We start from the raw sequence: 21,330 nt of genomic DNA on the forward strand, positions 1-21,330 counted from the left end.
ACTGACTTAAGCGGCCAGCCTGAGCCTCGGAACATTGGGTGGTTTCGACCATACTAAATCTGGAGGAGGAGCGGGGAGATGTCCAGGTGAAGGTGGCTTGGGGCTGTTTGCTGACAATTGAGGACGTTCGGGCGCTAAATCGTATCGAAGGAGGAAGGATACGTGGAGCCATGCAGCGTGAGCAGGATGAGGAGTATGAGGAGGACGCGTGACGGTGACTGTTCGTGGGTGTCGGCAGCTAGACTGGCAGGGTGCGGATAATCAAGGGAACAAACAGGCGTTAGGTAGACACGAGGACACTGACAAGTCAATGCAATGCAATGCTCAGGTGGAGAGGGGTTTTCTGCGCGTCTGCGAGTCTGAGTCTTCATCTGCTAATAGGCACCCACGGCACCTAATAAGAGGACGGAGTCAGCCATAGGCGGTGTTTTGTCAGTGGTTCCTCCTGAGGTCCTCGTTCGCTGTTTGCTGGCTGTTCGGAAGGGACATGACGGGACCATCCACCCATCCTCTCAAAATGCCGCTAGGAAATCGAGAATTCATTCCTTGAGCTTTTGCAAGAAAAAAAGACTTGCACACATTCTCTCCAATCCCTCACTCTCTCCTCACCTTTCCTTCCAACTTTACGCGCACCTTTCTTTGTTGCTGTCGAGCCTCCTCGCTGGCCCTTGCGCTTCCGGCGCAGGAAAAGTGTTTCGACGCTAAGACTCGCACTCAAAAGTTTTTGGCGTCTTCCATCACCTCATCCTCTCCGAAACCACAACGAGCCTGCCCACGACCGTCTGCGCCTCTCGCACTGGCTCTTTGTCTCTCGGCTCATGGTAGTCTAAGGTGAAACCCTCTGCTCGTCCAAGAGTCGACTGCTCAAATTCTTGACCATCTCGGCCCTAGAAGCAGATCCACCGAAGACTGCCTCATTGTGCTCAATTGACGACTCACTTCTTACCCGACCCGGCAATTCGGATTGGCTCAATACCTCGAACCCTCATCGGTGTTTCACAACTTGGACATAGCAAGGACTGTTCTCCCAAGGCTGTAAGGTCGACACTATTCAGACTACGGTTCAAGAGACGTGGATCGGGCATTTTCAGATTTGCCTTGACAGTCAAACATCAGGACATTGCACCTTGCAAGCAGAGTGCGTGACGTTACATACATCAAGGACCGATATCCTTACCCGTCAACGCTCACTACAAACAGAAAATCACCAGCCTCCTCTGGTGAAGGACTCCATTTCTAGGACACAGAATATCATAAGATTGGGAGACTTCGACCCTACCCATCCTCTCTTGCCGAGACTGCAGCTCCAGCCTATACTGGTCTCTTTACACTGCAACCAGCTTGTTGCTGGTGAGGGGTCAGGTAGTGGAATAGTGAGGTGTGCCCACAGTCGACTCGGTCGAGAAAGATGACTACACCTTCAGGCCCTGCGGCGCCAGTGTTCTCCTATGCACAGGCTGCCAAGGGATTCACACCATCGATATCCAGTCAGCCTACGCCTCGCAACGAAAGTCCTGCTGCGTCCGAAAAGCATGTCCGAGACCGCCCAGCGCCCGAATCCAATAGTGCTGCGTTGGCACTTAAGTCTCCGCGGGAGAAGACTGACTCCGAGGTTAAAGTCGCATCAGACGTCGGAGCTCGAACACCGACTTTTGAAGATTCTGCAGGAAAGGAGAATGTCTCTAACACGCAAAATTTATCTGTTGCTCCAGAAGGGTTGTCTGAACAGGCCAATACCTCCAGCACCGAACCCTCGCAGGATTCTCGAAAAGACGAAGCTAGACCACAATTGTTGAATGGACGAACGTACTCTTCTGAGCAGGCTTCCGAGGTTTCCGGTCCAGGTGCTGCCGACAGAAAATCCAAAGACGCGGAAGAAGATTGGGAAAAGGTCTCGGTCCCTTCGATGACAGCCGAGAAAGAGCTGAAAGCAGCCCCCATTCCAGTTGTCAATGTTTGGCAGCAGCGAAGAGAGGCCCAGGCTGCAAAAGCGAAAGAAGTTGTTGGACCCCAGCGAAACCCAACTTCAAATGCCACAAACGCATCCAGACCATTGGCTGGCGACGAAGATGCCAAGCGCAGGTCCACGAGTCGGGATCTTGATAGCCACGAACGAAATGGCAAGTCTGTGGACATTGCTCGTGCTAATAGCCGAAAGGAGGCAGCATCCACTCGTTCTTCGAGAGACAGGGTTGATGTTGAAGCGCCACCATCTGTTGCTGATGCACAAGCGTGGCCGACTCCTGATAACTCGCAGGTGGAAGAGCGACGTAAGTCGACCACGTATGAAAAGGCCGAGCAAAAAGGAAATTCTCAGACGAAATGGAAGACTATGCCATTCGTCCCGACCGCCAAATTTGAAACCCAGCTTCCGCCTTCTGCCGCACGCCGAGGTGGTAGAGGTGGTGGCCGTGGAAGAGATTCTACTGGTCGAGGCGGCCATACTGGCACAGCTGGTGAGAAGCAGGACTTGTCAGGATCCATGGGCCCACCCCCATTGCCGAAGCAGTCAAGCGAACAAGATCGTGGTCGTCGATCTGAGGGCCAGCGCGGTCCACGTGGTGGCTCCGTTCCTACTACCAGCATCCGGCCCGAGAATGGTGAAGACAACACGCCCGTTTTCCGCAAGCCTTCTGCACCTTTCACCAAGGAACCCAGCAGCACTGATCGCGGGGAGCATCGGCCTCCGAAGACAGAGCAGAGTTCCAGGTCTTCTTCACGACACACCGGGCGAGTGGCCGATCGTGTTGTCAATGGAGACACGAGCACTTCCGCAGACCAGACTCCTGGCGTATTTGGACAGTCGAGTGAGCAGCATGCTCGCTATCCGTTTTCTTTTGACAGATTCAAGGGTGCAGGGAATGGAAGTTCTCGCGGCAGTGGAGAATTTGCTCGGGAACGCGGTTCTGGGCGAAACCGGGACTGGTCGAGGGATAAACCTGAATCCGCACGAGAGAAGGTTGAATCCTGGCGTGACCGTGAATCTTCAGGCGACCAAACCACGCGACGTGAATCTCGAAATGAGCGTGGCCGAGGTAGCTACCGTGGCAGGGGCAACCACAGCTACAATCCACCTTACAACTCGTCTCATGCATACACAGCCCCCCTGCCTCAGAACGGCTTTGAACCCAGCAGATCTAGCTCGAATGTAGAGAGCAGATCAAGGCAAGCTTCTCAGCCCTTCCAACCAACACAGACACCGAACAACTCACGCAACAACCCACGGTCGCAATCTATTCCTGTTGGCATGATGTTCCCCGGATACTACCCAGGCATGCCACAAGGAGTTCCTGCCTTGCAGACCGACATGCAAATGTACGGCTACCCGCAACAAATGCAGATGCAGCCTGGAATCATGAGTGCTATGCCTTACAATGACCCTCTGAATTCATATGCTCTCTTGTCGATGGTCATGACTCAAGTGTAAGTCTGTTCCTTGCCGCTACTTCGGCGCTAACGCTATATCAGAGAGTATTATTTCTCCATTGACAACCTCTGCAAAGATTTGTTCCTACGAAAACACATGGACGGGCAAGGCTATGTGCCACTCAGCATCATCGCAAATTTCAAGCGAATCAAGACTCTGACTGAGGATAACATGACCTTGGACACCCTTCGCTATGTCTGCCAACAAGTGAAGAGCGTGGAATTTCTTCCTGGGCCTGACGGAGATGATCGTCTTCGCCGTCGGGAAGGCTGGCATGATTTCATTCTTCCGGAGGATGAACGATTCGATTCCGCTCGCAACGACGGCCCTGAACATAACGTGGACCAATACATCCGGTCACCTCACTACGGTCAACCAGCTCATTTTGACCAGTCCTTTGGGGTGGGCCAAGTACGCAGCCCTCCATTGAACGTCCCAACGAATGGGATATTCCACCCTGCTTCTCCAATGTCGTATCTTCCAGGACCTCAGGTCGACGGTCATGGGGCTTTCGTTGCTCCTTTCGAGGACATTGCTTCAGAGGACGTAGCAAGAGCTCCTTACCATTCAATACCGACGCCTGTGAGATCTCCTCCGAGCCAAGGTGGTGAAACTATGAGCAGCCTTGTCAATGGTCACCACCGTCAGGGTTCACGAGCTGATATCGAGGAGAATGTGTTCCCAGATGAGAACATTCCCAACATCAACATTCGCATGCAACCTCGTCCTACACCAGACCAGGTCGATTCGGCTGTCGACGCTGCCAATGCTTCTGCTGCCATCGGGATCGAAGCTGGTAATGGTGACCTCAACGAAGGACCGTCCAACGTTCCCAGTCTGAGTCTGCGCGGAGGTGCAGCTAGCCCGCAGCAGTGAGTCGGCTCCGAATCTGACCATTCGAAACGCATCACTAACAACGCGATCAGACTCGATCAATTCCACAATCTGTCATTTGGGTCAGTCGCTACTATACCAGTGGCTGACTCTGTCATCTACGTCACCAAGGATGGCCATGAGACTCAGCTTCCACCACCACAACTTGGACAGTATGACCAGAGTTATCAGTCGCTCCATGACATGGCTTTTCGACAGCGACAACTAGGAATCGATGATGCTCTCGAACCGTTGTATTCCTTCTGGAGCGATTTTCTTGTCGACAAATTCAATGTTGGCATGTATCAGGAATTCAAATCGACTGCTGTTAATGACTTCCAAGAAGGCAGTAGCAGCGGCATGAAGCACCTTGTCCGCTATTATGGCAAAGTCTTGGGTGGACCTGTTCCGGTCAGCGAGCGGCTTGCTACAGACATGGTTACCCTCTCTCGCGAAGACAAGGACGGTGACCGTTCTTTGTTCCATACTTTGAGAGCTGCGTGGCGCAACGGAGCCACACACATGAAAACTATCAAGAGACTAGGTGATGTCCTCACCATTGAGGAGAAAGCCGAGCTCGACAAGAGTGGCTGAGCATAGACATGCAGTTGATCTTTGCCATTGCCACTCACCATGCAACGTCATTTTGTTCAACAACATGTTCTGTCCATCTTCGAATGCAGAATGATGTACTATGTCGTTAGTTATACCAGAAAAGGGCACAAGATTTGATCAATGCTCAACAGTGTTGAAGCAAATCTACACTACTTCCATCTCGAAGGGGGTTGCAGAGTGCTATGTTTGTTTTTCCTGAGCTACCAGCATAAGCAATCTTCGTTCGAGCTAGAGGCCAGGATCGAAATCGACTGTACTTGACTATGTTTTATCACTTGCATGGCATCAAAGTTCAAGGAAATATGCTCCGCATCGGATGATCATGCCATTCCTTCACACTATCCTGATAGCGCGCATGGCCAGGAATGATTCAGCAGGCTGAGATGAACCTTGACCGAAAACGACCCAACTACACTGCCGCGCACGGCGCATTTGTTATCACAACATACGGCCGGTCATGATGGGGATATCAACATACCCCTGCGATGCTGGCTTCACATTGTTATCGCACAAACGCACATTTATTTCTTTTCCGTTCCGTTCTTGCATAGAACATCTCATCTGTTGTCGGGCAGGCTGAGAGGTTGGGTGGGCAGGCTCGGGCCGGGTTTCAGGAGGTATGCAATTTGAGGAAGTCACCAGCCGCGGAACAGTAAAGATCCAAGTCGAGAGACCGACAGTCGAAGTTCAGAACACGAGAACCTCTAAGACCATTGCCCGCAGTATGAGCATGAAATGGGAAGCAGTCAGGGTGCCTGGTCACGATTACGTCGAGCTCTCCTCCACGAAGGATCGTGTGTGATTCTTCTTCCTTTATTCACATTTTCAAAGCGTCAAACAACCATGGCATGCGACGGAGAAAGACAAAAGTTTGTACACAGTTATCATGAGAGCCTCTCAATCAAGTCGAAGGAGGTGATTGTACCAATCTTGTAAAGTTCTCTTGAATCCGTCGACGAAATCTGTCCCTTGTTGGTGGTCCTCTCTGAGTCTTTGGACGTTTCTATTGTTGACAGAGATTTGTCACTATAAAATTCGTTCCAACACTATGAGTCGGCGGCTTTCTTTAGCATACGGGACCGTTTGACCCATAGATTCTCGTCCTTCGGCCCGCCTTTGAGCAACACCCGCTGTGCTGCAAAAGGATCCAAATATTCAGCCAGCATCAGTCATCAGTCAGCGTCCTTGGACCAGCAACTTAGCTGTCCGCTTTCCCCGAGCAGAGATGCCTTGGAGAAGTCTTTCGGCTGCTTTCTTGCCAAATGGTTCCAAAACCCTGGGCTCGTTCATACCGCAGACGGACGGGATCTTGCTTCTCCTTTTTTTGTGCTCCGCTTCGTACCACAGCGGCAGGAATCGACCTGTGCCTTCTTCGAAAGGTGCTGCTCTCTGCTAGGCTTAGCCATTTTCTTCTTGGTTCCCCATGCACAGCGATGCCCCGGCCCCTAAATGTTGACTGGAGTTGCATTGCTCTACGTTCAGCTCAAATCCATCTTCCACAGCCCATCGCCGAGATAGTGGCCCGCGCTCATGGCCACACCCTTTTTGGCTTTCTTCATCTCCTCCGTGCCCATCTCCAACTGTCCGATGAGACAGACCTCGCTCTTTCCCTCGGCCGCGATCGCGACGATGTCGCCTGCCTTTGCCTCGTCAGAGGCGTCGGGGAGTCTACCGCCCGCGGATGTCAAACCCGGAACCATCAGCGTCGCGCCGGACAGGACGAAGCGGATGGCGCCGCGGTCGATCCGGATCGTCTTGAAGGCCTGCGGGTACTGATGGACGATCTTGAGGTGGGGGATGATCGGGTCGTCCATGTGCTGGTAGAAGAGGGCGCGGTCGTCGAGGACGTAGAGGGAGACACGGTCGGGACTAGGGCGAGGATAGCGGGCTATGTCAGTACAGGCTTTGGCGGTGAAGCGATGAGGTGGGTAGGTGGGCATGATACGCTCTCTCTTCGGGGACGAGATGAAGTAGGCCCGTAAGGAAGACAGGCTACGTAAGAGAGATGTTTTCTTACAGCTTCACTAGATCCAATTGACTCTTCTTGGGCATAATCTCGTCAATGTGCGGCTCGAGGTTGGGGTATGTCTCGAGGACTTTGGCACGGATGCCCCGCTGCACGGAGGATTTGACCTTGGACTTGGCCCCCGCGACGAGACTATAGACATTTGTGAGTGACTCATGTATCTTTGACGACAGCGAGAGGTACGCACTCCTTCTTGAACATGGTGGGGGAACTAAGGGGTGCAATGGCGGGTTGTTGACGAGGATGTTGTCTGTACCACAGTCCGGAGCACATCAGGTACAAATGATGGCAAGACGTCTGCCAAGCGGCGCGACAGAGGGATGCTTACATAAGTCAGTACGGCGAAACGCAAGCCTTCAGCGTAGCCTTGGCCATCATCCTCACTCTGCGAGGCTGGGACATGTTCCATTTCTTCATCTACCTGCTGTGTTTCTGATTATTTTAACATGTCGTAAAAGGGGTGTGCCTCTCTAACCCTGCGCCTCGGCCTTCCGCAACTCTTGGGAATCGTCCAATACCTACGTCGGCAGTGGAAGATGAGCTTCTCAACTCGGAAAATCCCCAGTGCTCGACATACAGGGTCCTTCGAGAACAACCAAGTTTCGCGACCATGAAATAAGCGATTGGTGAGGAACGTCGACCACGTCGACTCGCCACCATGGTACGTTTTCTCCTCAATGATGTAAGGAAATTGCCGTGCCATGTTCTATCTGCCCAGGACGTCACATCCTTTCATTTCTTGCAGTGGCAAAGATACCATTTCTGCCTCTCTCCCCGTCTGCCACATCAGTCTACCCCGTCAGGCGATGCAGCGCACACCCGCTAGAATGCGCTCAATACGATGAGTGATCCGAACGCCTTCATTAGCAATGGAACGTGCTATACTGCGCGAGGGGAGAAGTTGGACGACAGCTTTATCCCATGCGGCAACGATGCTTTTGGCCATCAGGCCTGCTGTGGAGCAGGAGACAACTGTCTCGCTGACAACGCCTGCTTCGGTGTCCACGGCTCTGGCTATGGTAGCTATTTGACATACTGGGCCGGGTGTACCGACCCGAATTACGAAGACGCAACTTGTCCGAAGAAAGAAGTTGGTGAGTAAGTCCCAGCAAGCCCCCGAGTCTGATAAAAATGCGTTGACTAACTTAACCCTCCGTAGACCAGCCATGGGTTGCTCTTACACGTTGCAATGACAAAGATGATGAATGGGCCATCTGCTCCCAAGAGGGAAACCCCACGACTCTTCAGCCCGGCGCATACTGCAGCTGCACCATTGCAGCTTCGGCCACAATTGCATTCACCGACTCAAACACCCTTACCAGCATATGTTCGCTACCGAAGAGTACCGGCCAGAGCATACAATTTTTCGTCGGCCATTTCCCTAGTTCTTCACTCGCTTCTGCTTCTGGATCGGCCGCGCCATCACAGAACTCTGCTTCTACCAGTGCCAGTGCAGGCGAAAGCTCCTCTGGTGCATCGAGCTCTCCTGGGTCGCCAAGCTCCTCTGCTGCTGCGTCGAACTCAGCTACGACTACTTCCGGTCCAAATTCCACGAAAGCAACTTCTACGTCCGGCCCTACTTCGGCAAGCGCAACTTCCGCAGAAGCTAGCGGTGGATCAGAAGCTAGCAGTGGCTCAGTCACGGTCTTCACATCAAGCGGCACAACATTTACATCGACCGTCACGCCCTCGACAACCTCTCCGGCCGGCGTGGCAGGCGGGGCTGGTGGCGGTGGTAGCGGCGGCACTCATTCAGGGCTCAGCTCCGGAGCCAAAATTGGCATTGGAGTCGGCGCAGGCATCGGCGCACTAATCCTGCTCGCTTTGATATCAGCTTTCTTCCTGCTCCGCCGTAAGCGTCGACGGCGCCCCCGGTCAAAAGTCGAGAGCGGCGATCATGACAACGCTCCAGATCTCTCCAAGCCGCCCCCAGCCGATGAACCTCCCAAGTCTGAAATGGTTCCCGCCTCTGTGCCTACGCCATACGACACAAACGGGCAGATGATGTCCGAAGCTGACGGGCGGGCTGCCTGGCCTTGGACTCTGCGGAGTGAGCTTGAGGGCAGCCGTCCGACAAGGAAAGGAGAGCCTTTCCCTATCGCTGAGTTACCGGGGAGTGAGAATTTCCCGGGTGAGCATGGACCAGGCGATACTACGTTGGTCGGAGAGGCGAATCGCCAAATCGGTCCTGGATGGCAGAAAGGGTCATCGTTGAAGCTGCTGAACAGTAGCGCTGGGAAGGAGTACTTGCAGGCTTCTAGCTAGCATCTCTCTATATACTTTGTTCTGTTGTATATACGTGTACATAATGAAGGCGAGTCACGCCCAAGGAGAGGACGGTGCAACATGGTCTGGAGCATAAAAGGAGGCCAGAAGTGTTCGGCGACGGCGGCGTAACTCACCGCAGACAGGATCATCGATGATACCCAATAAGCACACATATCAAGTTATGGCTACCCTCTGCAGCATCATGGATAGAAACTGTAGTTCTACAACGCAGCATCTGTATTTCGCATCCGGTGGAAGCGGGCCAATGCTGCGGCAGTCCTTTTGGTGCCTGCTGTAGCAGCAGCCGAAGATTTAGGCGTCAGAATACTTTTCCGTTGCTCCAGCATTCGCAAGAAACCGCTACGACAAAGTGTCACTCTGCCACTATGGTCTTCCAAGACATCTACTTACCACTGGACCACGGGCTTCTCCAGATCAGCACTACTCACTTCTTGATAACAGCTTGGCCTGGGACATCTCCTGGAAGGAGCACGCAGCGAAGAGAGCATGATGGCCATCGACACCCGGCTCCCAGGGAAGATCGACCGCGACCAGCTCTCGTTGGTAACCACCAGCGGTTTGCGGCCTTCTCTGGACAGCTGATACCGTCCCGACTGCACCTGTAATGCACCCGGGGTGTCGACGAACTTTGATTTGAGAAACGATTGTAGGACCTGGGCTCCGTCAGCACGATTATGGAGCTCAATGCGGCGCAATGACCGTATATTCCGAGAAGAACTCATATGGAAGAGAAAAGCTTCTGTCGAGAGCATCTACGAGGTTGATACACGAAGCAGGCTGTGCTGGAGGTATTCTGGCCATATCATGTTGTATCTTCACCAACCGCTCGGCATTATCCATGACCGACTGGACCATTTGCTGGTGATACAAGCGTGTAGTAGCTGAGAAATCGCGAACCTTGCTGGCAAGACTTGTGGCAATCTGCTTGACATCGTCCATCACGTATTGATGCTGCTGGGACGACAGTCTAGCTGAGGCAACATCGTCCAAAACCTTCTGATGGAACGTTTGCGTTTCTCCGCGAATCGCTCGTGCGTTAGTATCGATACTGTCAATCGATGTCTGCTGATGGGACAACGAATTGACTAGCTGTTCGTGCTGAAGCTGCCGTTTCGACTCTTTGACGTCGCCGACTTTGCTACAGAAGTTTTAATGAGCACGACTGACACAATGTGGCGCGACGACAACCTTACCGTTCTCTAAGCTGCATTAGCAAGCTTATACTCAACACGTGCCCGGAGAGACATGCTCGGAGCTTGTCCACCTCGTCTTCGACAAGCACGCCCCATTTGACTGCTCTCACCGCCCTCCCGGCGAGCTTTGTCCGGTGCGTTGGATTTAGTGCCGGATCATACTTCTGGAGCTTCTCGAGAAAACCATTCAGCGGATATTGGGCGGCAAACGCCGCAGCGCGAACAGCATTGACGAACTCGGCATCGTCCTGGCTAGGCTCCAGCGCCCGTAGCTGGTCCAGTAGGCCTCTGAGATTCTCAAGTTGATTCAAAATCTGGATGTATTTGGAGGAGGCTCCGTGCGTCGTGCGGAGGGCCTTGATCACCGTCGAGATGAGTTCTAGTTATGAGCTTTGATAGTGATGTTGCGAGGAGTCGACCTTACCGATGGTAGCCACGAAATCACCTACCGAAAATCCAAAGGCAGGCGCGGCCATGTCATGATTGCTTCAGCAACTACTCCGTACACTCGCCATTCATTTGAGCGAAGGAGATTAGGCGAGGTCTTCGAAGCCGACTCTTATGTAGAGTAGGCATCAGCTACCTTAGTGATTACGCTAATCGAATTGCAGACTAGCAGAAGCCACTCGCCGTACGAGTAGCAGTTGCCTTCTTCAGCCTCACTGACCGGCTGAACCTCTCCTCTTCTCTTCTTCTCTTGCTTTCCTCTGGGCGACGTCCGGGCGGGTCATACTTTGCCTAGCCGGAGATCTGGCTAACACAATCATGATCGTATATCTTGAGGACGACGGCAGAGAACTGGTTTGTACCATTTTCAACCGAAATCTAGCGAACCGTCCGCACTAGGGGTCCTGTCAGCAAAGATTCATGGATCGGGGAAGATCCCCTCGACTAATCAATCTGCCCCCGCCACCCAGTCCGCCGCCCGAAGAGATCTATTACTCCTCTGCACGACTGTCTCGAAGTAGAGCATCTTCAGTTGCATCATTCCTGTCAAGCGTGAACAGCTCGTTGCGCGGTGATGACCACTTCGATCCCGAATATCAACGGTCCCGACCTCGCAGACCAACAGTGGACTCAGAGATATCCTATCACATTGAGGAACCTGAGCCGACTTTTCCACCATTACCTGAATCCAAAGTTTCGTCATTCGGGTACCTATGCGATATTTGTGGCTGCAAGATTGTAATCACTCGGAAACGTGATTGGCAGTGAGTAGTCCTCTTGAAGATAGCCTTCCAGCAGACCAGTTGACTTCGTTTGGGCCAGGCGTCATGTCCTAGAAGACCTCGAGCCGTATGTCTGTCTGGAACTTGTTTGCACATCAAGTGATACACTATTCGCATCTGAGCAAGCGCTTCGGCAGCACTATGAGGAAAAACACCCAAACTCGAAGATCATGACCGTGGAGCATGCTGACTGTCATTTTTGTGACGACAGCTTACCCTCTGACTTGGCACGTCGCTTCACCCATATAGCACGGCATCTTGAGGATGTTGCTTTTGCTGTTCTCCCTCAAGTCACCGAGAGCTGGGCATTCTACAGCCATCGCTCTCAGAGCAGCAAAAACCTACCAACGGCTCCATGGGTGCTTAGTCCTCCAGGCGCCAGTTCACGAGGCGATTTTTATCGCTGCCCCTGGAACCTCCGAGGTACTTATAATCGCTGCGTTGGTTCCTTCACTGAGCTGCAAGATCTTGCCCAGCATGAAGATCTTTTCCATGATGCCTGGAACCAAAAGTTCCATTGTCACCTGTGCAACGAAAGAAGAATCTTTGCGGCTGATATCGACTTGATAAGGCACATGCATATTGTGCATTCTGACGCGGTCCTATCAAGCAAGAGCATCAGTGATGTCTGTGTGTTTCGACCATTGAATGTCTTGGTCTGCGTAGCAGACGTACTGAATCGAGTGCGGATGGAACATTTTCTTGATGATCTACGATGTCACACCAAGGCTGTTGCGAGCGGCACAGATGTTCTTCGGCTGGCGGTGGGCCAAATACGATTCGACATCATCTTTGTGGACTTCAAATTGCTGTCAATGGAAGCCAGTGATTTCGTGCGTACACTTCGATCTACCAGCGGTGTTAATTCAACGACACCGCTTGTGTCTGTGAACTCGCCTGTTGATACTGATGCGGCTTTACAGCATTTCGATGCAGCCCTGGAAAGGCACGTAGATCGACAGTCTCTGGCAGATATATTTCGCTGGCATTGCTCGTGGAAGTCGCCACCTGAATATCCCACACCTTGGGAGTCATACACCTTCTATGATAACGAACCATTGCGAAGACGTCGGAATAGTTGGAGCTGATCCACTTGAAGATCATTTTGACGGAACGCTGCTGGATTCCTGGCCCATGAATGGATCTTTCCTTTATCTGGGAAGTTAGTAGGTCCATACTTCTTTCCGTTGAAGGGCAATGGCATCGACATTTCAAGAAAATATACATATTTCAGGTCTGGCTGTACGACATTCGTGGAAGAACTTCTACTCTACCTTCTTCGGCGAGAACAGTCGAAAGAAGGTATTGTCAGTACTTATGCAGGAGCATATCTTCGTATTTTGGCGATATGACAGATGAATAAGTAGTATATTCAGATGTAAACAGCAACAAAGTAAGGACCAGCATGAACTATACCCATCTAACCAGTCGTCAATTCTTAAAGCATAGGCTGAAACTCCCCACGCTTTAGATAACAGCGTCATCAGGGTCACCGCCCACTCGTCCAGATTTCTCATATTCCACAATCCCTGTAGCAGCTTCGCTCGTTTGCATGCATATGAAAATCCCTCCCCGCACGTATTTTCAGAGTAACTCGTCAATGTCAATGTTTGATCTTCAGTTCGAATGTAGCGGGGTTGAGATTGGCTGCCACGTAGCAATGTTCAAGGTATGGGCTCATAAGAACCACCAGTCTTATGAGCTGCGCGGTTGGAGAAGAGGAAGTAGAGGATCATGCCGACAAGAGGGAAAAGGAGGGTGACAAGGATCCAGAGGACCTTGTGAGAGACTGGCCGGTTGGATTGCAATACTTCGACTGTTTTGACGTACAGGATTAGTATCAGGATGCTCGCTAACGTGTCGTTGCAGGGGTGTAGAAGTAAAGAAAACAATTGGGGGAGACGAACTGATAACGATGATATCCAGGATCAGGATAATGAGCCCTGCAATGCCTCCGCCAGTACCATAACCGATATTGTTACCAGCAGTTGTAATCGGCTCGTCTGAGATGGGAGCGGCCGAGGCAATTGCGGCTAGAAAGAGCCAGATGGCAGGGACAAGTGTGTTCTGAAGCATTTTGGATGATTGTTGTTATAGATGGGCGTGGCCGAGAGTAGAAGAGTTGTCGAGGTAGGAGAAGAGAGAACTGTTTTATGAGGGAAGAGGAATTGAGGTACTGATAACGAGGTACTTGTAGAAGGGAACGGAATGGTGAGAGAGACGTGAGACAAGTTGGATACTGCAAGGTCACGCGAGTGCAAAGCTGGCTGCCTACAATTTCCCCGCATGACGTCAAGTCACGTCGACGCCGAAGCAGCTTGGCGACGAGGCGAATTTGTCCGAACAAGCCAGAGGCTTTCACTATCTCACTGGACCTTTTCATCAAAGTACTGTCAAAGCTGTGTTACTTCCAGCACCCTGACGCCATGGATTCTACGACTACTGTGTACCCTACGGTGGACGACGATATAGTTTCAACACCCCAGCACCTCGCACCATTCGCTTTCAATCAGATTTATCTTGTTTTGCAGCCCATCGGACGGTTGCAATGAAGTGCCCACCGAAGCCAGGGGTTCCTGTTGCTGCTCTTCCCAACTCAGTAACCCGGCATGCAACTGCGTTTGATTGACCGCGTGTCCTGTCTTCAAAGCGTCCAGATACGCATCGGTGAATATCTGCCAGCGAGGGAGATAGTACCCTCCTACCAGACCAGCCCATTGTCGCGATGCATAGTCTGATATCTCGCCCATCGGGCCCCAGAGCGTGACTTGGTTAATGGCGTTGTACGCGTAAAAGTCCGAGATGGTGGCGTTACCGTCCGCCCAAGAGCGGGCTGTTGAGATCCAGGCGGGCAGAGAGGATTCAGGTGACTTGCTCGGCGTGAATTGAACGAGTGTGTCGATCGTGGTCAGAAGAGAGAGCATTTGCGACTGTGTTTGGGTTGCAGCCGCGATCGAAGCATTACGCGTGGACTTGTTGGTGGTATCCAGATTGGTAAGATTCGTCTGGGCGATGAAAGCTGAGTACAAGGGATTGAACTTGTTCGCCAAAACTTGACGACTTATATCTATCAGGTCAAATTGATATGCTTTGTTGGACCACAATGCAGGGGTGGAATTACTGGCAGAGATGAACGTTTGCCACGCTTCCACCAGGGTAGAGGGATCGTAGGTGATGGTGGTTGGGTGGTGACCAGTCCTGTTGAAAAGGCCGGTTGCGTTTGGCGCAAGCTCGAATATGGACTTGGTGACCGCCTGCGCCGAGGTCAAGTTGGTGTTGTTATAAACGGTGCGAAGGAGGATCTCCCATGTTTCATATATTTGCGCTGGCAAGGGCCCGCTTGTTGTATTTGAGTCCGAATAGCGGATCGTCGCCCAGTCGTGGAAATAGGCTTCGAGATCAATGGGTGAGGCGGACCATGCTTGGTCAAGCATTCTGATACTATGTTAGTCACCGAGGACCGTCTGAATGACACAAATGGTACCTACAAGTCATACATGATTTCATTGCCTTCCTGGCCCTCCATGGTCAAGCCGAACCCGACGAGCGACGAAGAGTTGGCAAGCGCCTCGATCGGGTTGACTGTAATATTCATCACCTGTCCATAGAGCCCTTGGTTGCCGCCGTAATCATGCAATTGGCACCAGATCCAGGGTTTGCCGTAGTACGAGTCCAGACGTTGCCACTGTGGCTGGGTCTCGGAGAACAAGTCCAAGATCAACATATCAGTATGTCTCGTCACACCGCCGAGGAATGCTTCTACTCGTTCGTCGGTCCAAAATTCCGCGTTGCTGAAAAAAAGCCATCCTTGTAGCATCCAGATTGCATTCGGGTCGGCATCCTTGAGACTTTGCCAAACAGTGGAGGAAAGCTGCCTCAAGGCGTCCAAATCGCCCGAGATAGGGTCGTTTTCGTTGAATTGGTCTAGAGTGTAGATGCTGGAAATATTGCCGTAATATGTCTGCTGCTTCACGATGAAGCTCTTCTGTAACTGAGCGAACAGTGGGTCGGTGGGCTCAAGGAAAGTGTCGTTTGTATATTGGGAGCTGAAACCGTTCCATTGCGAGATATTGACAACACTGGCGTCAGGGAACACCTCTGAAAACGCTCGAGGAACGAAGCCCGTGAAGGCTGGTAGGACTGGGGTCATCCCGAGCTCGACCATGCGCTTGACAATTTTCTGCTGCAGGTCGAATTGCTTGTCGATCCACGACATGGGAAGCTGTCCGCCCCATGAGCCTTGAATATTGCCAAAGCGGTTCCATGCTTGAAAGGCCGGACCGGAAAGAAAGTCCAGGATTTCTGGTTGAGACAGTCCGACTTCATGGAACACCTCGACCAAAAGCTTCTCCATACCCACCCATGCAAGAGGTAGATTAACACCTCTGAGTGCAAGCCAGTCGAGCTCGTCCTCCCAGTCTTCCCAAGTCCAGAAGGCCGTTGTGTAGGAGAATGTGACTGCGAGCATTGAGTTAGGTGCAATTGCTTGCTCGCCGAACGCTTACCTGTATTGAAATGATATCTCCAAGGGACAACGCTTGAGCCGTTGATTGCTGTGCAGCTGGGCAAAGCTTCGACTTGCTCTAACTGACTGCCGATGAACCAGTAGAAGTCGACATGCGATCGATCGGCCAGATAGCGGCGGAGCCTACATGACGCTCAGCTTGACGAAGTTGAGAACGGTGCTTTTCTGGCGTCTTACCCTGATGCAAGAGCGATGAGCGAATTGCCTTGTATTGTCACAGTCCCCTTGTCACAGCTGACAACATAGTGATCATTCGTGACTCCAGGAGTATGATTTTCGGTGACGAGCTCAAAGGAGAAGTTGTCAACATGGTTTGGAAGGCGTCGCCTGACGAGGTCAGTCAGGCCATCGGTTGAGTGACAACTGGTCAATGCAATTAAGGAACATAGCAAAGACAAATGCAAGTACCACCGCATCCTTTTGTGATGGTAGGGCTGCTGGAAGGAGATATTCAAGCGTGGTCTATGAAGTACTGTGCCCTGATACAATCAGCGAGAACGACGATTCATGCAGACGCATAACCCAAGTTCAGTGTGGCATGGAAGCGCCTCATAATGGCTGCGTCGGCGAGGAGGGCGTAACACTTCATCAGTGCAACGATCTCGAGTGACGCTGTTGTCGATCAGGATTGTCGAAATGGCCCGCCAACTGCTGTAACGGACTTTTCCATCAGCGCGTGGACTTGAGCTACCTCATCATTGGACTGAGGATTGAGGACTGAGACCCCGACTCGCCCAAGAACGAATTCCTGGTTTACGCAACCTTGGGCTCCCGTGGCTCCTTAGGCTCATCTTAGGTAAACGGGCAAATGGGCGTATTTGTCTCTATTGACCTTGTTCATTTATCGCTTAGATGGCACTGCCAATGCTTTGTCAGTGACCGAACTTCTCCTTCGAAGAATCGGTCGCCGGGTGTCCAATCGAAAAATAGTAGTTTGTCAGACCAAATGATTGGCAAAAATGTAGTTGCCAGAAATTTTTTGTGTGGAATTTGGAGATAATTCTTCTGTCATGACCAGGGAATTACGGAGGTCTCGAGGTAGGCACCTGATGCAGTTTGTAAAGGCGGCATGCTTCTACTTGCTTGAGGCGCCAGGTACTCGCCCGTACAATATCTATACCATAGTACGGCACGTTGTTCTGCTCCTCGCTCCCGGCCTCCCTCGTTGGCGGAAATTGCGTTGATTGCTCATTATCAATCATTCTCCCAGCCAGTCTTTCATCGTCTTGCACTTCAGATGGCAAAGCCCGCAAAGGTATGAGGCTGTTGCAGTGCTCTCAGATCCATTTGAAGCTCCTCGAGAGGTGATTCGCACTCGTGGTCGCTGAATGCGCTGAGCGGAGACTCGCCGGGACATTTGCTCGGAATGATGACTCCGACACGTCCCTCATGCGGGGAGCATTGAGGCGGCCATCATGCCGTCGGCTATGTGGTTCGATGGCTGAGTGAGGTTGAAAGGACATATTTCGAGAGATTCTCGGCCTGGCAGTACTCACGAGCTCTTCTTTGACAGAGTGAGAATGAGATGCAGGATGCAGGATCTTAATGTCTTGGTGGTCGGCGCAGGCATCGGAGGCCTTCAGACGGCTCTTGCTCTCGCCAAGAACGGCCATAAAATAACGGTCTTCGAATCCGTCAAAGAATTTCTCGAGGTATGTTCATTTGGCCATCGTAGGTCCTGCAGCTTTCTCACCGTCTAGGTCGGTGCTGGGATACGGGTTCCTCCCAACTCGTCACGCCTCGGGCTGGCATGGGGCGTAGACTTCGACTCGATCAAGAAACAGATTTCTCTCGGCAATCGGTTCGTCGACTGGAAAGACAAAATCCTTCTCGACATACCGTTTGACGATGTTGAAGATCGCTATGGCGCGCCCTATTACTTTGTTCACCGGGCAGACTTAATCAATGCCCTGGCTCGGGCAGTTGACAAGCACCCAAATATCACCTTGAAAATGAACACCAAGGTGATTGAGTACGACTTCGAATCTCCCGCTCTGAAGACAGCCGACGGTCAGTGGCACAAGGGTGACCTCATAATATGCGCAGATGGCATCAAGTCTGCAGTCCGAAATGAAATCAACGGGTCTCCCATTGAGCCGGTGGACACAGGGGATGTCGCTTATCGTATCCTTGTTCCAGCAAAACCCCTTCTCGACGACCCTCAAACTCGCTCGCTTGTCACCAATCCATGGGCCGTGCATTGGATGGGTCCTGAAGGGCATGCAGTCGGCTACCCTTTACGCGACGGAGAGCTCTAGTGAGTCCCTTGCGCAAGAGTGTAGCAGCCCTGCGCACCACAACTTGCATGCTTTGTTTGTCACCGACCGAGCGTTCTGACCATATGCAGTAACATTATCATCGATATAACTCACTCGACTGACCTTGGCACACCTGTTGGCGATGATGAATGGAAATCTCAAGCCGATAACACAGAGCTTGTTCGAAGATTTGCGGATTGGTGTTATCCAGTCCGGAAGCTCTGTGGGCTGACAGGACAGTACTTGAAGTGGAAATTGGCCGACTTTGATCAACTGCAGCATTGGGTTCATCCAAGCGGAAAGGTGGCTCTGCTGGGAGATTGTTCTCACCCAATGATGCCGTACCTTGCGCAAGGAGCGGCACAAGCCACTGAAGACGCTGCTACTCTGCAAGCAGCACTTGCGCACTTCGACAATATACCCGACGCCCTTCACGCGTATGAAAGACAACGAAAACCTAGAGCAGCCTATGCCGCTCGCAACACTCGAGTCCTTCAGGAGTGGTTGCACCTCTATGATGGTCCGGAACGGGAACGACGCGACGAGCTGATGAAGCACGATAACTCACAAAATCCAATTTTTTGGGCCGACACAAACCGAAAAGACTGGCTCTTTGGGCATAATGCTTGCCAACTCGTTCAAGACGATGACATGATTATACCTGATCTACCTCCCTACCCTGCTGCCGAAGCATCCGTTTATACTGGCAAGGATCGAAAGCCAGTAGCAGAAAAGAAGCCCAACACTGCCCAAAAATGCTCCGAGAATGGATCTGTCAAGTAACAAGGCATGCAACCACTCCTGGAAAGAAGAGACAGCACATTCTGACAATACTGATGCCAGCTGTCTGCGTTTCCACGAGGAGCAATTGCTCTTCTGACGCAGAAGAGGAAGGTCAAATTCGTCAGAGTCACAGTCAAGTTGGACGGTCTGGTCAATGCCAATCAGGTCAGACAGAGCTTGACTTGCGAAGGTAGGAGTTCTCCAAGGTAGATGGCGCCACGTTATTTGTCCACAGGCTGCCGAATAGAAATGAGCCGACAACCATTCTTTGTCCATAACACCTCCCTGAATCTATCATGCGTGTATCCGCTATACTAGTCCTGACGCCGGATGATGCAGTGATGAGTTCCCAGCAGCTCATTCCACCATCGCACTTACCATTCTAACATGTGCGGAAAGCTCGACTTTCTGGAGCATTTCTCCAGAGATGGACCGTCACTTGTTCCGTCAAGAGCATCACATACAGCTTCTGCCTCCGCATCGATCTCGGCTGTTCCTGTGATTCTGATTGCCGGTTGCAGCTTCTTGTTCGCCATCTTCTCATTACGTTGGTGCTGGGCGAGGATTGCAAATAGGTCGATGGTCCGGCCTGCCCACAATTAGCTTCAGACTCGAAGCCAACCGCACTACTACTTACCTCCGCATTTGTATGCGAAATATGACCCTTTCGACACTTTGGTATCGTCGGGATTTGGCAAATGGATGAGCTCCTTCTCCAGCATCCATTTCCATTTTGCCGCTGTGTTCGTTGGGACTTGATGCCCTTCCTTTGCATAGAGGTCGCATCTGACAACAACCTCGGAGGAAGAGCACGGCAGGAGAGTCATAGTGCACCACAGATTTGGATCTAACTCCTTGACTATGCTAAGAGGTCCCAAAAGGCTGACCATCTTGGGCCGGCGGAAGCCAGAGAACCACCCAAACGGGTTCTGTGACCATTGAGCCTGGCTCGAAAAATTGTTTGCTGAGCAGAAGTGAGCGATTGAGTCGCCGGCAGCACGAACCACTTACCAAGATCTTTCCAGTTGGCCGCACATGTCACGTTCATCCCATCGATCCAGGAGCGACTTTCCATCTGAATGTGAGACTTGACATTGTTGAAAGGCAGATCCATGGTGCTGGCATCGAAGTTGACGAAGACCAAACCCTCTCTCGTGACGATCAACTTCACCTCCCACAATCCATTCTCTTCAGGCACGAAACCCGGCGATTCATCGAACTTGGGCGCTTTCACTAGCCGGCCTGCGTCGTCATATTGCCAACCGTGGTATTTGCAAGAGAATCGCGTGGAGGTTCCGCAGGGCTTCCGAACCACGGTGTAAGCGCGGTGTCTGCAGATATTGTGGAAAGCACGGAGCTTCATATCCTTGCCCAGAACGACAAAGAACGAAATCCCGGCCACTTCAAAGGCATGGTAATCTCCGACTTTGTCGAACCTGCTGCGGTGCGTGACGTACAACCACGTCTTGAGATATCAGCTCAATTGGACTCGATAGCAACTTCGACCAAACCTACTTTGCTGAAGAATGCTCTTTTTTCCAACTGGAAGACTTCGTCCTCAGACATATCAACCGGTCTCTTCAGACTTCCCTTCTCTGCCTGATCCAGCCCTGAACCTCGATGGGGGACTTTCTCTCCATCTCCTGCGGAGATGAAAGAACCAACGAAGTTCAGGAGCCGACGTCCCAAAAGATACGCTAAGCATGAGAAGACGAAAACATACACAGGGAATGGGAAGCCTTGCCACGAAATGTGGCTAGAGAGGATGCTCAATGCCATACTTCACGGGCCCTTGTTCAAGGCGTCAGGTCTGGAAGCCTACGGAACTCCTGAAGGTATGTATATGAGCCAGGAGGGGGTGCTGGCCTTATCAGAAGCAAAGCCATCGACTCTGGAGAAGACAGGCACAATGAGCCGAAGTCGAATCCCTTGGACACGCTCTTCCAATCACATTGTAAGCTTTGGGCAATTGTATGAGCCATGTCGTTCGGATCCGATGACCATGACACCTTAATTCTGGGTTATCCGCCCATGATATCAAGGCTGACGCGCCCTTTTGTGACAAAATGGAGTTGGCCGACATCTCGATTTGGCAATGCGATCCCGCAACAT

General features: G+C 51.8%; 9 protein-coding genes across 12 annotated transcripts; 4 read left to right on the forward strand and 5 right to left on the reverse strand.

Annotated features, from left to right (window-relative positions):
- Nucleotides 1-421: 421 nt before the first annotated feature.
- Nucleotides 422-6,276, forward strand: PV05_07814. Of its 2 annotated transcripts, XM_013457280.1 has the most exons (3): nt 422-3,423; nt 3,469-4,299; nt 4,354-6,276. In XM_013457280.1, exons 1-3 carry the CDS (start codon nt 1,409-1,411, stop codon nt 4,892-4,894), a joined length of 3,387 nt encoding a protein of 1,128 aa, XP_013312734.1. In that variant the 5' UTR covers nt 422-1,408; the 3' UTR covers nt 4,895-6,276. The 2 variants fall into 2 exon arrangements, with proteins under 2 accessions (XP_013312734.1, XP_013312733.1); XM_013457279.1 differs by having other exon boundaries at nt 3,469-6,276.
- PV05_07815 lies at nt 5,792-7,181 on the reverse strand. Of its 2 annotated transcripts, XM_013457282.1 has the most exons (3): nt 7,129-7,181; nt 6,933-7,073; nt 5,792-6,784 (listed from the first exon to the last, which is right to left on the reverse strand). In XM_013457282.1, the coding sequence occupies exons 1-3, from the start codon at nt 7,140-7,142 to the stop codon at nt 6,394-6,396; spliced, it is 546 nt and encodes a 181-aa protein (XP_013312736.1). In that variant the 5' UTR covers nt 7,143-7,181; the 3' UTR covers nt 5,792-6,393. The 2 variants fall into 2 exon arrangements, with proteins under 2 accessions (XP_013312736.1, XP_013312735.1); XM_013457281.1 differs by having other exon boundaries at nt 5,792-7,073.
- Nucleotides 7,182-7,395: 214 nt separating this feature from the next.
- PV05_07816 (uncharacterized protein) lies at nt 7,396-9,394 on the forward strand. The gene is made up of 2 exons (XM_013457283.1): nt 7,396-8,035; nt 8,101-9,394. Exons 1-2 carry the CDS (start codon nt 7,783-7,785, stop codon nt 9,204-9,206), a joined length of 1,359 nt encoding a protein of 452 aa, XP_013312737.1. The 5' UTR covers nt 7,396-7,782; the 3' UTR covers nt 9,207-9,394.
- Nucleotides 9,395-9,430: 36 nt separating this feature from the next.
- PV05_07817 (uncharacterized protein) lies at nt 9,431-10,926 on the reverse strand (the record flags this gene model as incomplete). The annotated part of the gene is made up of 5 exons (XM_013457284.1): nt 10,848-10,926; nt 10,424-10,802; nt 9,930-10,368; nt 9,621-9,883; nt 9,431-9,569 (listed from the first exon to the last, which is right to left on the reverse strand). Exons 1-5 carry the CDS (start codon nt 10,897-10,899, stop codon nt 9,431-9,433), a joined length of 1,272 nt encoding a protein of 423 aa, XP_013312738.1. The 5' UTR covers nt 10,900-10,926.
- A 291-nt stretch (nt 10,927-11,217) lies between these two features.
- PV05_07818 (uncharacterized protein) lies at nt 11,218-12,908 on the forward strand. Its single transcript, XM_013457285.1, has 2 exons — nt 11,218-11,634; nt 11,693-12,908. The coding sequence occupies exons 1-2, from the start codon at nt 11,291-11,293 to the stop codon at nt 12,738-12,740; spliced, it is 1,392 nt and encodes a 463-aa protein (XP_013312739.1). The 5' UTR covers nt 11,218-11,290; the 3' UTR covers nt 12,741-12,908.
- On the reverse strand, nt 12,895-13,868 carry PV05_07819 (uncharacterized protein). The gene is made up of 2 exons (XM_013457286.1): nt 13,560-13,868; nt 12,895-13,468 (listed from the first exon to the last, which is right to left on the reverse strand). Exons 1-2 carry the CDS (start codon nt 13,726-13,728, stop codon nt 13,317-13,319), a joined length of 321 nt encoding a protein of 106 aa, XP_013312740.1. The 5' UTR covers nt 13,729-13,868; the 3' UTR covers nt 12,895-13,316.
- A 124-nt stretch (nt 13,869-13,992) lies between these two features.
- Nucleotides 13,993-16,929, reverse strand: PV05_07820 (uncharacterized protein). The gene is made up of 5 exons (XM_013457287.1): nt 16,586-16,929; nt 16,355-16,504; nt 16,158-16,300; nt 15,141-16,110; nt 13,993-15,087 (listed from the first exon to the last, which is right to left on the reverse strand). The coding sequence occupies exons 1-5, from the start codon at nt 16,591-16,593 to the stop codon at nt 14,127-14,129; spliced, it is 2,232 nt and encodes a 743-aa protein (XP_013312741.1). The 5' UTR covers nt 16,594-16,929; the 3' UTR covers nt 13,993-14,126.
- A 417-nt stretch (nt 16,930-17,346) lies between these two features.
- Nucleotides 17,347-19,480, forward strand: PV05_07821. Of its 2 annotated transcripts, XM_013457288.1 has the most exons (4): nt 17,347-17,829; nt 17,878-18,434; nt 18,525-19,222; nt 19,279-19,480. In XM_013457288.1, exons 1-3 carry the CDS (start codon nt 17,698-17,700, stop codon nt 19,216-19,218), a joined length of 1,383 nt encoding a protein of 460 aa, XP_013312742.1. In that variant the 5' UTR covers nt 17,347-17,697; the 3' UTR covers nt 19,219-19,222; nt 19,279-19,480. The 2 variants fall into 2 exon arrangements, with proteins under 2 accessions (XP_013312742.1, XP_013312743.1); XM_013457289.1 differs by having other exon boundaries at nt 18,525-19,480.
- Nucleotides 19,041-21,225, reverse strand: PV05_07822 (uncharacterized protein). Its single transcript, XM_013457290.1, has 4 exons — nt 20,734-21,225; nt 20,230-20,683; nt 19,856-20,182; nt 19,041-19,807 (listed from the first exon to the last, which is right to left on the reverse strand). The coding sequence occupies exons 1-4, from the start codon at nt 20,995-20,997 to the stop codon at nt 19,593-19,595; spliced, it is 1,260 nt and encodes a 419-aa protein (XP_013312744.1). The 5' UTR covers nt 20,998-21,225; the 3' UTR covers nt 19,041-19,592.
- Between the last annotated feature and the right edge of the window lie 105 nt (nt 21,226-21,330).

The sequence above is a fragment of the Exophiala xenobiotica genome (assembly GCF_000835505.1).
Source record: "Exophiala xenobiotica strain CBS 118157 unplaced genomic scaffold supercont1.5, whole genome shotgun sequence".
Classification (NCBI taxonomy): Eukaryota; Fungi; Ascomycota; class Eurotiomycetes; order Chaetothyriales; family Herpotrichiellaceae; genus Exophiala; species Exophiala xenobiotica.